Here is a 15,371-nt window from a genome sequence, read left to right on the forward strand (position 1 = left end):
CCGTAAAGCATAGCGCCACCAGCTAACTTCTGATTGGTTCCTTGCCATGAGGCAGGGATCTGACTTTCTAGTGACTAGGACAAGGCCAGACAAGCATGTGTTCAGCTGTTATGGCTGCCGACAGGGGCAGGCATCTGACCTTAGTGACTAAGACAAGGTCAGACAAGCTGTTATGGCTGCCGAAATGGGGAGCCAGTCCCTTCACCTCGTAACCCCAAAGCCCTGAATTCAGTCCCTAGCACCTCGTTAAAAAAAAATCAAGCATGGTGGTGTATGCCTTTAATCCCCAGCATTTAGGATAAAGGCCAGAGGATCAAGAGTTCGAGATCATCCTTGGCTACACATTGAGGTCATGTCAGTACAGGCTAGAGAAGACCCTGCTTCTAAAAAAGATGGCAGGAGAGAAACAAGCAAGCAAATCAACAGTCCCACCCCCAAGGAATGCTGGCCAAAGGAGTAGGTAACAGTTGGAAACAAGAAATGGTGATCAGAAGGTAAAAGTGCTTACCACCAAACCTGACACCCCAAGTTTAATCTTTAGGACCCACATGAGGGAAAGACAGAAATGACTCTTTTGTTGTTTTCCTTTTTAAAAAAATTCAAATTAAAAACAAGCTTGTTTTACATGTCAATCCCAGTTCCCTCTCCCTCCCCTCTTCCTCTGTCCCCCACTGACCCCCCATCCCAACCCCTTTCTGCTCCCTAGGAAGGGTGAGGCCTTCCATGGGGGATCTTAAAAGGACAGAAATGACTCTTAATTTGTCCCCTGATTTCTACATGTGTGCTGTCAAGTACACACATTCCCTTTGCACTACATTACTCTATACACACACACACACACACACACACACACACACACACACACACACACACACACACACGGAAAAAGAAAAAAGAGCAAACAGAAATAGATACTGAGTGATGGGTAGAGAAATCTTAGTGTCTCCTGACCACTTAGGCATGGGGGTTGAAAACCAGAATTTAGGTTCTCTAGATTTCCTGTTTCCCCAAGGCAGTGGGAGTGGAGCAGGTGTCCTCTGTAATCTGGACGTGCGTCTCTGAGTCTCAGAAGAGATGTCTGAGTAGACGATGGAAATATTACGGCCATGAGCACCGGCACTGGGGGCTGTGGGGTAGGATGAGGTTACCCAGGGCAGGTGGAGAGATAGGTAATGGAATGCGGTGGAGGTCTGGGAACCACACACTAAGTGAGACAGAAAAGAAGGCGGTGATGTCAGAGTTGGGGGGAGATGAAAGGGAAGAGTGATGGACATTAGAAGAAAGTGGGGCTGGTAAGGCGAAGCCAAGAAGCCAAGGAAAGTGCTTTCTGCATTTGGCAATGACTGGTCACTGGTGACAGCTGTCACCAAAGCTGTCTTGGTAAACTGGTGGCACTGACAGCCAGATTGCAGACAGCAAAGAAATCCCAGCATAAAGGACCTCTTTTATGAGAGTGGTGGCCTGTAATTCTCTGGATAAACTTTCTGTAAAGATTCATGTCGCTGGTATTTTAAATTAATCTAATGGCAAAAGAGATGATTCGTATTTAATTGTGACGTCATTACTTTCACTGCCTTTTTTCCTCCTTGTCTCTTGTAGGGTTTAGCACTGGTGGATAGAAGCTCAAGACCGGAAATCATATTTTTGCTCAAAGTAGATGATTTGCCCGAGGGAACACAGGAGCGATTCAATAGTCTGTTCTCTCTAAGAGAAAAGTGGACGGAAGAAGACATCGCTCCATATATCCGGTAAGTAATTCACTCACAATGGTTATGATGGTTGTTCTTTTATATTTTATTTATTTATTTATTTATTTATTTATTTTGGTTTTTCGAGACAGGGTTTCTCTGTGTGGCTTTGGACCTATCCTGGCACTCACTCTGTAGACCAGGATGGCCTAAAACTCACAGAGATCCGACCGCCTCTGCCTCCAGAGAACTGGGATTAAAGGCGTATGGCACCAACGCCCAGCGTGATAGTTGTTCTTTAAAAAGTGGCATAGGGTTTCAGGTTTATGACTGAACACCATATTGCTATATAGTCCCTGAGGATACTGTATCCCCTGAAACTTTCTCAAATGGCCTACTCTGTCATTCATCCTGAAGGTGGAATATGTGTTAGCCTTTTTTCTTAACATTCCTGCTATAGTCTTTCTCTGCTCTCCTTTCACACTTCTTCGGGGGAGAGCAAATGTACCTATGTGCCAAAGGTAGATAACCTCTCATTGATTGCCAATTCCCGTCTTTCCTGATGCTTGCATTGTTGTTGTCCTTTTCTTCTTCTTTTTTTTTACTTATAGTTATTTATCTATTTAATCTTTGTGTATGTGGGAGTGTGTCTGTGTACATTCGTGTGTGCGCACTCGTGAGGGTGTGAGTGCATGCGTGCGGGCACACGTGTGTGTGTGTGGGGGGTGGTGAATGCAAGTGCATGTTTTCCACGGTATATGTGGAGGTCAAAGGACACCCTTGGGTGTTGGTCTTCACCTTCCACTCCACTTGAGATAGGCTCTTCTGTTCCTTTTTTGCAGCATATGCCAGACTAGCTGGCCCAAGGGCTTTTGCAGATTCTCCCGTCTGTGTCTTCTGTCTCCATCCGGGAGCGCTGGGACGGAGACCCATGCTGGGGCTTGCAGTTTTCTGTCTGTTTTAGAGATTAGCGCTCGGGTCCTCACATACGCAAAGCAAGTACTTCTTCACCTATTGAGTCACGACCCCCTTAGTCTTGATTTGGTTTTTTGAAGCAGGGTCCCAAGTAGTTCAGGCTGCCCTTCAGCCTGCTGTGTAGTTAAGGATGACCTTGAACTCCTGATCCTCCTCCACATGCTGGGGTTACAATTATGAGCTGTGTCTGTCTGTTACTTTAACTTAGTATGACTTTGTTATTTTGTTTGACTTTTGAGGCAGGGTCTCACGTGATAGCCCAGGTTGGCCTCAAGCTGGTTAGGCCGGTCTGAAACTCATGATCTGTCTTCCTCACCTCCTCACAGGCCGGGATTATAGGAGTGCACCACCACACCTGGCTCTTGAATTATTCTTTGATAACATGGTACTGGCCAGATCCCAGAAGATCAAATTAGCCTTGGTGGCTCAAGTCTCCCAGGACTTGAAATCCACTCCCAGGCCTGTAGCTCCCGCTGTGTATGTATTCCTCCTCTATTCTCTCTCCCTCTTAATTAAACCCAACTTTCTGTTTATTCTGTGGCCTACATCCATAGCTGAAGTTCCTGGAGAAAAATCTCCAAGGAGATCACCAGACTCGGAATTTACCACAGGCCCCAGCCTGTCACTATGTCTCATGAAACCTTCCTACCTCGTATTTTCATCGTATCTTCTTTTATCTTTCAGTGCCACCAATACCCCATTGTGTCTTCACTCCCTACCTATGATTTTATTGCTTGAGGAAATGGAAGCAATTCGGTAGGAATCCCTTCCTTTCCCATTGCCCGATCTTCATTCCCCTCATGTTGTCCTTCCTTCCTTTCAGTCTCCCCAGTATGGTGTATACATGGTACTCCCCTCTTTCTGTCATACATCTTAGGATAGATTTGTTCTCATCTGTGTGAGCGTGTGTATATGTACATGGAGGCCAGGAGAACTAGATGTCTTCCTCCATCGCTCTCTGCCTGTTTTTCTGAGGCAGAGCCTCTTCACGAACTGAGGGCCTATCTTGGCTAGGCTTGAAGTTAGCCAGCTCTATCCATCTTCCTATCTCTACCCTTCTGGGAGCTGGGATTTGTGGGGAAGAGTCAGGCTGGTACCATGAGTGCTGGGACCTACATTCCAGTCCTCATGGTTGTGGAACAAGTGCTCCTAACTACCGAGCCATCTCTTAGGTTCCTCTGTTCCTCCCATTGAGGCCAGTCCTCCCTCTGCACTCCAGCCATCTCTTCTGGCCCTTTCCAAACCCTGGCTTCTTGAGTTGTCTCTTTTCTCCCATACTGGGTCATCCCCATCACACATGTTCTGCAGTGTCACCCAGACTGCAAAGCAACCTGCTGACCCCATGTCCTTTTCTCTCCTTCATAGTAAATGCCTGATTGAACTAGCCAAGTGCTCTATAACTGAGCTCTATCTTCAGCCCTATTTATTTGAGGGAGAGAGAGGAGTGTGTGTCATGGCTCGCATGGGGAAATCAGATGACAACTTTTAGGAATCAATCCCTTCTTTCTATGATGTTCAATCCCAGGGACTGAACTCAGGACGTCGGGTAGCAAATGCCATTATCTGCTGAACCTTTTCATTGGCCCTCATCCTTCTTAAACTTTCTTAAATTCTCTTAAACTCTCTCTAACTCTCTCTCTCCATCCCTTCCACCTCCCTCCCTCCTTCACTCCCTCCCTCTGTCACTCCTTCTTTCCTTTCTTTTTTGAGATAGGTTCTTACTAGGTTGCTTGGGTATGCCTGGAACTCACCCGTATTTCAGGTAGGACCTCAGTCTGTGACTGTTCTGCTCCCAAGAGGATTACAAACCTGTGCTACTACTCTCTCTCTATATATATATATATATGTATGTGTGTGTGTGTGTGTGTGTGTGTGTGTGTGTGTGTGTGTGTGTATTGTCCTCATTCAGGTCTGAATAAATATAAGTGGCTTCCTTATTCTATTTTCAGTGTTGATGTTTGTCACGACCTGTTGATTGTTAAATATCGAAAAGTATCAATATGATAAGTCTGCCCAGATTCCATCATCAACTCATTGCCTCCATCATCTAAAGCTCAGATCATATTATGCCTTTTTCATTGTTTAAAATACTGCTAGTAGCCTTTGCATTATATTTCCAATTAAATCACAAGCCCTTTCTGGGTACTCTGTGGCCCTCTGTGATCGAGTTCTCTTTCCCTTCATGTCATCTCCTCTGTCCTCAAATTAGGCTTCAGGCAGTCTTCTTTTGAGGTACATAAACTAAAGTCCAAGAAGGGCATGCAAGCTGGACAAGCCCATACTTGGCAAGCCTAGGATACAGGTTCCTTGACTCTAGACTACTCCGTATCGCATTGCTTCTATTTCTCATTTAGAGATTACATGGTATACTGGAATTAACGAGGTACTTTGAAGTCATACACACATGATTCAAATTTTATTTTTGGCTAGATTTTTTCTCTTTTTTCCTTTTCTTGTTTAAATTAGAAACAATCTTATTTTATATATCAATCCCAGTTCCCCTCCCTCCCATTCTCCCATGCCCCCCACCAATCCCCATCCCATCTCTCTTCTGCTCCATAGAAAGGGTGAGACCTTCCATGGAGGAATCTTCAAAGTCTGTCACATCATTTGGGGCAAGGCCTAGACCCTCCCCCATGTGTCTAGGCTGAGAGAGTATCCCTCTATGGAGAATGGGATCCCTGTGTCCATTCGTATATTAGGGATAAATACTGATCCATTACCAGATGCTCCATAGACTGCCAAGGCCTTCTAACTGACACCTATGGGCAGGGGGTTAGGATCAGTCCTATGCTGGATTCCAAGCTGTCAATCTGGAGTCCATGAGCACCCCCTTGTTCAGGTCAGCTGTTTCTGTGGGTTTCCCCAGCATGGTCTTGACCCCTTTGCTCATCACTCCTCCCTCTCTACAACTGTATTCCAGGAATTCGGCTCAGTGCTTAGCTATGTTTTTCTGCTTCTGTTTCCATCAGCTACTGGATGAAGGCTCTAGGATGGCATATAAGGTAGTCATCAATCTCATTATAGGGGAAGGGCGTTTAAGTTAGCCTCTCTGTTGTTGCTTAGATTCTTAGTTGGGGTCATCATAGTATTTATCTCTGGACATTTCCCTAGTGCCAGATTTCTCTTTAAACCTATAATGGCTCCCTCTATTAAGGTATCTCTTTTCTTGCTCTCATCTATTCTTCCCCCTACTCAATCTTCATGCTCCCTCATGTCCTCCTCTCCCCCTCTCTTTCTCCTAATTCCCTCTCCCCTCCCTGCATGCTTCCTTACTCCCAATTTTCTCAGGAGATCTTGTCCCTTTCTCTTTCTCCGGGGGGATCATGTATGTCTTAGGGTCCTCTTTGTTTCCTAGCTTCTCTGGAGGTGTGGATTGTAGACTGGTAATCCTTTGCTCTATGTCTAATATTCATATATGAGTGTATGAGTGAGTACATACCATGGCTTCTTCTAGTTCTGTCGATTTGCCTGTGAATTTCAAGATCCCATTGTTTTTTTTATGCTGAGTAATACTCTGTTATGATAAATTTTTCTGCCAAAAGCCACTGAGCCCCATCACCACATGTGAGCTTTACAACAGCCGCCCGCCCGAGTTAGAGCCCAAATTAATACACAGAAACTTGTATTAGGTTCAAATGCTGCTTGGCCGATGACTAGGATTCTCATCTGTTAGCTCAGTCTTATTTATCATAAATCTATATATTTTATAAGACTTATCTTCTCAGACACCTTACATTGGCGTCCTCCCCTTGCCGGTGGATCACACCCTGCCGCTGGTGGATGTGAAGGGGAAAAGGGCACTTCTTGTTTCTCCTTGCGTAAATATGAGTCTCCTTGCTATGTCACTTCCTGCCTGGATCACCACTTCTTTACTACATTTCCCAGAATCCTCTTTGACTCCTAGTCCTGTCTAACTTGCAGCCTTATTGGCCAAACAGTATTTTACTTATCATTCAGTAAGATAAACACAGAAGCACTTCCCCCATCAATACTCCATTGTGTAAAATGTACCACATTTTCTCTATCCATTCTTCAGTTGAGGGGCATCTAGGTTGCTTCCAGGTTCTGGATATCACAAATAATGCTACTGTGAACATAGTTGAATGGATGTCTTTGTTGTATGAATGTGCATCCCTTGGGTATATGCCTAATAGTGGAATTGCTGGATCTTGAAGTAGACTGATTTCCAATTTCCTGAGGAACCACCATACTGATTTCCCAAGTGGCTGTACAAGTTTGCATTCCCACCGGCAATGGAGGAGAGTTCCCCTTTCTCCAAATCTTCTCCAGCATAACTATCATGATATTTTTGATTTTAGTCATTTTGACAGGAGTTAGATGGTATCTCAGAGTTGTTTTGATTTGCATTTCCCTAATGATTAAGGATGTTGAGCACTTTCTTAAGTGTCTTTCAGCCATTTTAGATTCCTCTATTGAGAATTCTGTTTAGTTCTGTACCCCACTTTTTTTTAAAGATTTTATTTATTTATTTATTTATTATGTATACAACATTCTGCTTCCATGTATATCTGCACACCAGAAGAGGGCACCAGATCTCATAACGGATGGTTGTGAGCCACCATGTGGTTGGTGGGAATTGAACTCAGGACCTCTGGAAGAGCAGTCACTGTTCTTAACCTCTGAGCCATCTCTCCAGCCCCCTGCACCCCACTTTTTAATTGGATGATTTGGTGTTTTGGTGACTAGCTTCTTGAGTTCTTTGTATATTTTGGAAATCAGCCCCCTGTCAGATGTGGGGTTGGTGAATATCTTTTCCCAGTCTGTGGGCTGATGTTTTGTCTTGTTGACTGTGTCCTTTGCCTTACAGAAGCTTCACAGTTTCAGGAGGTCCCATTTATTAATTGTTGACCTCAGTGTCTGTACTAGTGTTCAGTACCAATTCATTCAAGGGTACCTCCCACTTTCTCTTCTAAGAGGTTCAGAGTGGCTGGATTTATGTTGAGGTCTTTGATCCATTTGGACTTTGTCATAAATCAGGTGTTCGTAGGTCTGTGGGTTAATATCAGGGTTTTCAATTCAATTCCCTTGGTCTATCTGTCCATTTTTCTGCCAATACCAAGCTATTTTCAGGACTATAGCTCTATAATAGAGCTTGAAGTCAGGGATGTTGATATCTCTGGAAGTTCCTTTATTGTACAGGGTTGTTTTGGCTATCCTTGGTATTCTGTTTTGCCATATAAAGTTGAGTATTGTCCTTTCAAGGCCTGTGATGAATTGTGTTGGGATTTTGATGGGGATTGCATTGAATCTGTAGATTACTTTTGGCAAGATTGCCATTTGTACTACATTGATCCTACCTATCCAAGAGCATGGGAGATCTTTCCATTTTCTGGTATCTTCTATAATTTCTTTCTTTAAATACTCAAGTTCTTGTTATACAGGTCTTTCACTTGTTTGGTTAGCATTACCCTAAGATATTTTATGTTGTTTGTGGCTATTGTCAAGCGTGTTGTTTCTCTGATTTCTTTCTCAGCCCATTTATCCTCTGTATATAGTATGGCTTCTGATTTTTTGAGTTAATCTTGTATCCTGACACTTTTCTGTGGGTGTTTATCAGTTGTAGGAGTTCCCTGGTAGAGTTTTTCCGGGTCACTTATGTAAACTATCACATCATCTGCAAGTAATGAAAGTTTGACTTCTTCCTTTCCAATATGTATACCCCTCATCTCCTTTCTTTTATTGCTCTAGCTAGAACTTCAAGTACAGAATTGAAGAGATATGGAGAGAGTGTACAGCCTTGTCTTGTTCCTGATTTTAGAGGAATCACATTGAATTTCTCTCCATTTAGTTTAATGTTGGCTGTTGCTTTGCTGTGTATTACCTTTATTGTGTTTAGGTATGTTCCTGTTATCCCTGATCTCTCTAGGACCTTTATCAAGAATGAGTGTTGGATTTTGTCAAAGGCTTTTTCAGCATCTAGTGAGATGATCATGTAGTTTTTCTTTTTCAGTTTATTTACATGGTGGATTATATTGGTGGATTTTTTTATGTTGAGTCATCCCTATATCCCTGGGATGAATCCTACTTGATCATGGTGTATTATTCAATTTCCATGAGTTTGTAGGGTTTCTGCATTTTATGTTGTTGTTGAATTCTAACTTTAAACCATGGTTGTCTGATAAGATACAGGGGGTTATTCCAATTTTTTTGTATCTGTTGAGGTTTGCTATGTTGCCAAGTAAGTGTTCGATTTTAGAGAAGGCTCCATGTGCCACTGAGAAGAAGGCATATTCTTTTGTGTTTGGATGAAATGTTCTATAGATGTATGTTAAACCCAGTTGGATCATAATGTCTGTTAGTTTCTTTGTTAAATTTCTTTCTGGTGGTTCTGTCTTGTAGTGAGAGTGGGGTGTTGAAGTCTGTCACTATAAGTGTGTGAGGTTTTATGTGTGATTTGAGTTTTAGTAATGTTTATTTTATGAATGTGGGCATAGATATTTGGGGCATAGATGTTCAGAATTGAGATTTCATCCTGATGGATTTTTTCTGTGATGAATATGAAATGACCTTCTTCATCTCTTTTGATTGATTTTAGTGTGAAGTCTAATTTGTTAGATATTAGGATTGCTACACCAGCTTGTTTCTTGGGTCCGCTTGATTGGAAAATCTTTTCCCAAACCTTTACTCTGAGGTAACATCTGTCTTTGAAGTTGAGGCATGTTTCTTGTATGTAGCAGAAAGATGGATTCTGTCTTTGTATGCATGCTGTTGGCCTGTGTCTTTTTATAGGTGAGTTAAGACCATTGATATTGAGGGATATTAATGACCATTGATTGTTCATTCTTGTTTGGTTTGGATATGTTGTTGGTGGTGGTATTTTGGTATTGTGTGTGCCCCCCCTTTTGTTTCTTTTGGCTGTTGGTAAAGTGGTATTATCTATTTCATATGTTTTTGTTAGTATAGTTAACTTCCATGGGTTGGAGTTTTCCTTCCAGAACTTTCTGTAGTGCTGGATTAGTGAATATGTATTGTTTAAATCTTGTTTTGGCATGGAATATCTTGTTTTCTCCATCTATAGTGATTGAAAGCTTTGCTGGATATCAGTCCATGGTCTCTTAGTGTTGGTAGAATGTTTATCCTGGACCTTCTGGCTTTCAGATTTTCCATGGAGATGTCAGGAGTAATTCTGATAGGTTTGCCTTTATATGTTACTTGGCCTTATGACTTTGCTGCTCTTAATATTCTTTCTTTATTCTGTATGTTTGTTGTTTTGATTGTTATGTGACAACAGGACTTTTTTTTTAATTTTTTTTTTTTGTGGTCCACTCTATTTGGTGATCTGTAAGCTTCTTTGTTTTTGTTTTTGTTTTTATTAGAAACAAGCTTCTTTTACTTGTCAATCTCAGTTCCCTCTCCCTACCCTACCCTCCTCTCCTACCCCCCAGCCCCTTTCTGCTCCCCAGAGAGGGTGAGGCCTTCCGTGGGGGGAATCTTCAAAGTCTGTCATATCATTTGGATCAGGGCCTAGACCCTCCCCCATGTGTCTAAGCTGAAAGAGTACCCATCTATGTGGAGAGGGCTCCCAGAGTTTATTTGTGTTCTAGGGATAAATACTGATCTACTACCAGAGGCCCCAAAGATTGCCCAGACCTCCAAACTGACATCCTTGCTCACGGGGTTTGGAGCAGTCCTATGCTGTTTCCCAGGTATCAGTCTGGGGTCCAAGAGCAACCATTTGTTCATGTTGCTTCTTGTACTTTTATTGGCATGTCTTTCTTTAGGTTGTGAAAGTTTTCTTGTATATGTTTTCTGCACCTTCTTTTATACCTATTATTCTTAGGTTTGGTCTTTTGATGGTGTCCCATGTTTCCTGGAGATTTTGTGTTAGGGATTTGTTGGACTTAAGATTTTTTTTGGTCGATGAATCTATTTCTCCTAGTGTATCTTCAATGCCTGAAATTCTCTTTTCCATCTCTTTTATTCTGTTGTTTATGCTTGCATCTGTAGTTCCTAATCATTTACCTAGCTTTTGTATTTCCAGCATTTCCTCATACTGTGGTGTTTTTTTTTTTGTTTTGTTTTTTTGTCTCTATTTCAGCTTTCAAGACTTACACTGTTTGAAGTGTTTCCTTCACTTGTTTGGTTATTTTTTTCTTGGCTTTCCTTGTTTTCTTTAAGAGATTTGTTTATTTCTTGCAATTTTTGGTTTGTCTTTTCCTCCATTTCTTGAATTTTTTGTTTGTTTTTTTCTTCCATTTCTTTAAGGGATTTTCTCATTTCCTCTTTGAGGGTCCCTATCATCTTCATAACATTTTTAGGGTCGTTCTCTTCTGCTTCATCTGTGTTGGGATGTTCAGGTCTTGCTGCTGTGGTGTCCCTAGGCTATGGTGGTGTCTATCTTTCTGTTGCTGAATGTGTTCTTATATTGTCATCTTCCCATCCCTTCTTCCAGTGGTTGTCCGGGTCCAAGTTTTTCTTCTGATGGCTGTCCTCTTCCCATGGGTGGAGGCGGGACTAGCACCGTGACATTGGCAGACTCTGGATGGCCTGGTCCGCCTGGACTGGTTCCCCTGTGTGCAGTCTCCAGGCCTCAGGAGGCTCCTAGCAGGGCAGCATGCAAAAAGGTGGCCATGATGCAAAATTTGACCCTTATTTACTACCTGAATTTGTTTCCTCATATCTAATATTGGGTTGAATAACTCATCACTCTTATTCTTGTGAGGGTTAAATGAAATGATACAAGTAGTCTACCTAGTTCAGTTGAGACGTAGAAACAGTTGTGTAGCAAGCTTTGTTGTTGGTCGCTAGCTCACAAATAATGATATGGAAACTTCTTATTAATTATGGAAGTTCGTCCTCAGCTTAGGCTTGTCCTAGTAGCTGTTATAACGTAATTTAACCCATTTATATTAATTTATGTTTTGCCTTGTGGCTTTTTCCCTGCTTTTCATTCTGCATGCCAACTTCCTCCGTGTCTTGTTAGCATCTGACTTTGTGCCTAGAGTCATCTCCTTTCTCTCTCTCTGCCTATACCTCCTGCCTAGCTATTGGCCATTCAGCATTTTAGTACACCAATCACAGCAAATACGTATCCATACAGTGCACAAATGTCTTACAACAGTCTTCACTGTTCTTCTCATACATGGTATTGGAAAGATGGCTTTAAGCTAGGCATTGTAGCACATGCCTTTAGTCTCAGCACTCTGGAGGCAGAGACAGGTGAATCTCTGAGTTTGAGGCCAGCCTGGTCTACACAGAGAGTTCCAAGACAGCAAGGGCTACACCGAGAAAGCCTGTGTCAAAAAACAAACAAATTTGAAACAAAATGAAAGATAACTTTGCGAGGTAAAAGTAAAGTAAGCAGTCCTGTATCATGTTATGTTCCCTGAAATATTCACGGCATTTATTTATTTTTATTCCCACAGGGATTTGTGTGGCGAGAAGCAATCTATAGGCACGTTACTTACCAAATATTCTCGTTCTTCAATGCAAAATGGTGTGAAAGTTTATAATTCAAGAAGACTCATTTCTTAAAAGAATGGCTCACCTTTTGGGGGCACTCAATTGCTTTATACAGTTTCTGGATATAATAAAAGAAGATTCTCTTGCATACTTTTATCCCTGACTTTTTTAAAGATGAAATTTTACTTACGATTATTGTAAATGTGCATGGGTACATATGCCACAACATGTATGTAGAGATCAGAGGACTTCCCTATAGTCTTTTTTCTCCTCCCATCTTTCAAGTTCAGAGATCAAATTTAGATTGCCAGGTTCACTCAGCAAGCACCTTTACATGCTGAGCCGTCTTGTTGGCTCTATTGTTGGCTTTGAAAACCAACTCTTTGAATACCTTTTTCTCCTTTCAGCATTTTGTAATTACTACCATTTTTTATTTCTCCAGTACAATAAGATATTTCCATATTCTTCAGTGTACAATGCTCACTAAATACAAGTACAACAATAAAAACTGGAGGGTGGTGGTACACACCTTTAATCTCAGCACTCAGGAGGCAGAGGCAGGTGAATCTCTGAGTTTGAGGCCAGCCTGGGCTGCAGAGGAAGTCCAGAGTAGCCAGGTTTCTACATAGAGAAACCCTGTCTTGGAAAAAAAAATCTGTATTTATTATATCTTGAAGCCTGTAAGATTCTATATATAGAAAGTTCTGCTTTTCACTTATAAACTCCGTGTTTTCAATTAAGATTTGGTGTCCTGGTTATTACTATACTTAAAAAGTTTTCAGAATAACAATTAGTAGTAGTCTCATACAAAGATTTATTCTGTTCAAAGGCCTTTCTAAATTAAGGGGTTATATTATCTCTTAGGATTCTGTAGAATATATAACATATTTTATATAATACATAAATATACATACTAATTTTATATTATATAATTATATGGTAATTACAAATAGAATCATATTCACATATATAATTATATGAATATTTATATATAAATATAAAAATATAAACATATAAATATATATGTATGTTATATTACACACATATATAATATATAAATTTTATGTATTTACAATAATATTTATATTCAATATATAGAATTTATATATGTTACTTTTATATCATGTCTTATATCATCATATATGTTATGCATTATATTATAATATATAATATACATGTTAGACTTGCTCACAGGCTGTGGTCCAGTTAATTCAACAGTGGCTGTCTGCCAATGAAAAGTGTAAGAATTCAGTGGTTGTTCAGCCCATGAGGCTGGATGTTGCAGCTGGTCTTTATTCTCCTGAATCTTGAAGAAGTAGGTTCTAATGCCAGTGAAGGAATGAACTGGCCAGCAAGAGCGAGCACCAAAGAGCAAAAGCTTCCTTCTTCTTTATATTGAATGACTTGGTATGGCTGGAAAACTAGTGGAAAAGTAGAGTCCACTCCAGGGACGGGATGTTTGTAGAGTGAAAACATTTTGAATGGCAGTGTTATTCAGCAGATTTAGCCCCCACTCCACCCCATTGCAGGCTCATAAACCTTTCATAAAGTACTGCTACAGTTTTGTTAAGACAGACCTTTCCACCACTCTTGATATTACCAGTTAAAATAAGCAGATTACTCATTTAGTAGACTTAAAGATAGAAACTTAAAAAGTTTGCTGTGTGATTTTTGAGCTGCTTAGAACCAGAATAGGATCGAACCAGGCCCCCTGAACATGGGTGTCACTAGGAGGCCTGGGCAGTCTATAGGGCCTCTGGCAATGGAACCAGTATTTATCCCTAGTGCATGAAAAGACTTTGGGAGCCCATTCCCCATGGAGGTATACTCTCTTAGCCTAGATACACGGGGGAGGACCTGGGCCCTGCCCCAAATGACTTGACAGACTTTGGTGATGTCTCATGGGAGTCCTCACTCTCCCTGGGGAATGGATGGGGCATAGGATAAGGGGTGGGGAGCACGGAAGGATGGAAGGGAGAGGGAATTGGGATTGATATGTAAAATAAGATCGTTTCTAATTTTTCGGGGTCTGGTCTGTATTAGCCACACTTTGTAGGGGGCATTTATTACAGATTCATGCTTTTGGGGCAGTGATTGGAACCAGTCAGACAACTGGGTCCAACCCTGAGTGGAGGAGAATGGACTCAGGGTACACTAACTTTCCACCGGCATTAAAGAAGAAACAGAGACATCTGGTCATATCAGGAGGGCAACCAATTAATACTGAAGGCCACAGTTTATTGTTCCATCATCTTAAGTAACCATCCAAAGGTGGGGGCAATGGTAGAAGACATTATTATCATGTGTATAGGGCTGATAGCAAACATTTCCCTTAATCCTAGAGACACTCCTTTGCAGCACATATTCAAGCCCTCAGGCACCCCACACCAGCACATCTCACTAGCCTTTTAAAGCTCTAACACTACTCCTAACACCAGCCCTAACCCAAATGCTAACACTAACCCTATCGAAACACTAAGCCTAAACCTAACACTAATCCTAACCGTAAAGCTAACCCTAACGCTAATCTTAATGTTAACCTAACCCTGACCAAAATCATAACCCTAACCATAATCCTAAAACTAACACAAACCCTAATGCTAACCCTAAGCCTAACCCTTATGCTATCCATAAAACTAAACCTAACACTAATCCTAATGCTAAACCAAAACATACACTAATCCTAAAAAAAAGCCATAACCCTTTTGCTAAACCTTAACCCTAACCATAATGCTAATTATGACCCTAACCCTAACTCTAAATATAAACATAACCCTAAGGCTAACCATAACCTTAACCCTAACCCAAACTCTTACCCTAATGCTAACCTAAAACTAACCCTATCCCTAACCCTAATGCTAACCCTAATGCTAACCCTAACCCTAACCCTAACCCTAACCCTAATGCTAACCCTAACCCTAACACTAATGCTAACCCTAACCCTAAACCTAACCCTAACCCTGAATCTAATGCCAACCCTAACATTTACCCGGATCCTAAACCTAAGCCTAACCATAAACCTAAACCTAACCCTAACCCTAATGATAACCCTAACCATAACTATAACCCTAATGCTAGCAATAACACCAACCATAACTCTATTGCTAACCCTATACCTAAACCTATCACTATCACTAATGATAATCCTAACCCTAACCCTAATGCTAACTCTAAACCTAAGCCTAACCTAATGCTAACCGTAAACCTAATCCTAATCCTTACCCTAATGTTAAACCTAAGCCTCATCCTAACCCTAAACCTAATGTTAACCCTAACCCTAAC

The 15,371-nt window shown here is 41.3% G+C and overlaps 1 protein-coding gene across 1 annotated transcript in view; it reads left to right on the forward strand.

The window, feature by feature from the left end:
• LOC118237659 (sister chromatid cohesion protein DCC1) overlaps positions 1–12,829 on the forward strand; it is a 29,377-nt gene extending 16,548 nt beyond the window's left edge. The window contains exons 8-9 of the mRNA XM_027431695.2: positions 1,600–1,748; positions 12,053–12,829. Of these exons, the coding sequence (XP_027287496.1) occupies positions 1,600–1,748; positions 12,053–12,161 (258 nt within the window). The 3' untranslated portion in view covers positions 12,162–12,829. The remainder of the gene's footprint in view (positions 1–1,599; positions 1,749–12,052) is intronic.
• Positions 12,830–15,371: the final 2,542 nt, after the last annotated feature.

This window comes from Cricetulus griseus, chromosome 10 (genome assembly GCF_003668045.3).
Source record: "Cricetulus griseus strain 17A/GY chromosome 10, alternate assembly CriGri-PICRH-1.0, whole genome shotgun sequence".
Classification (NCBI taxonomy): Eukaryota; Metazoa; Chordata; class Mammalia; order Rodentia; family Cricetidae; genus Cricetulus; species Cricetulus griseus.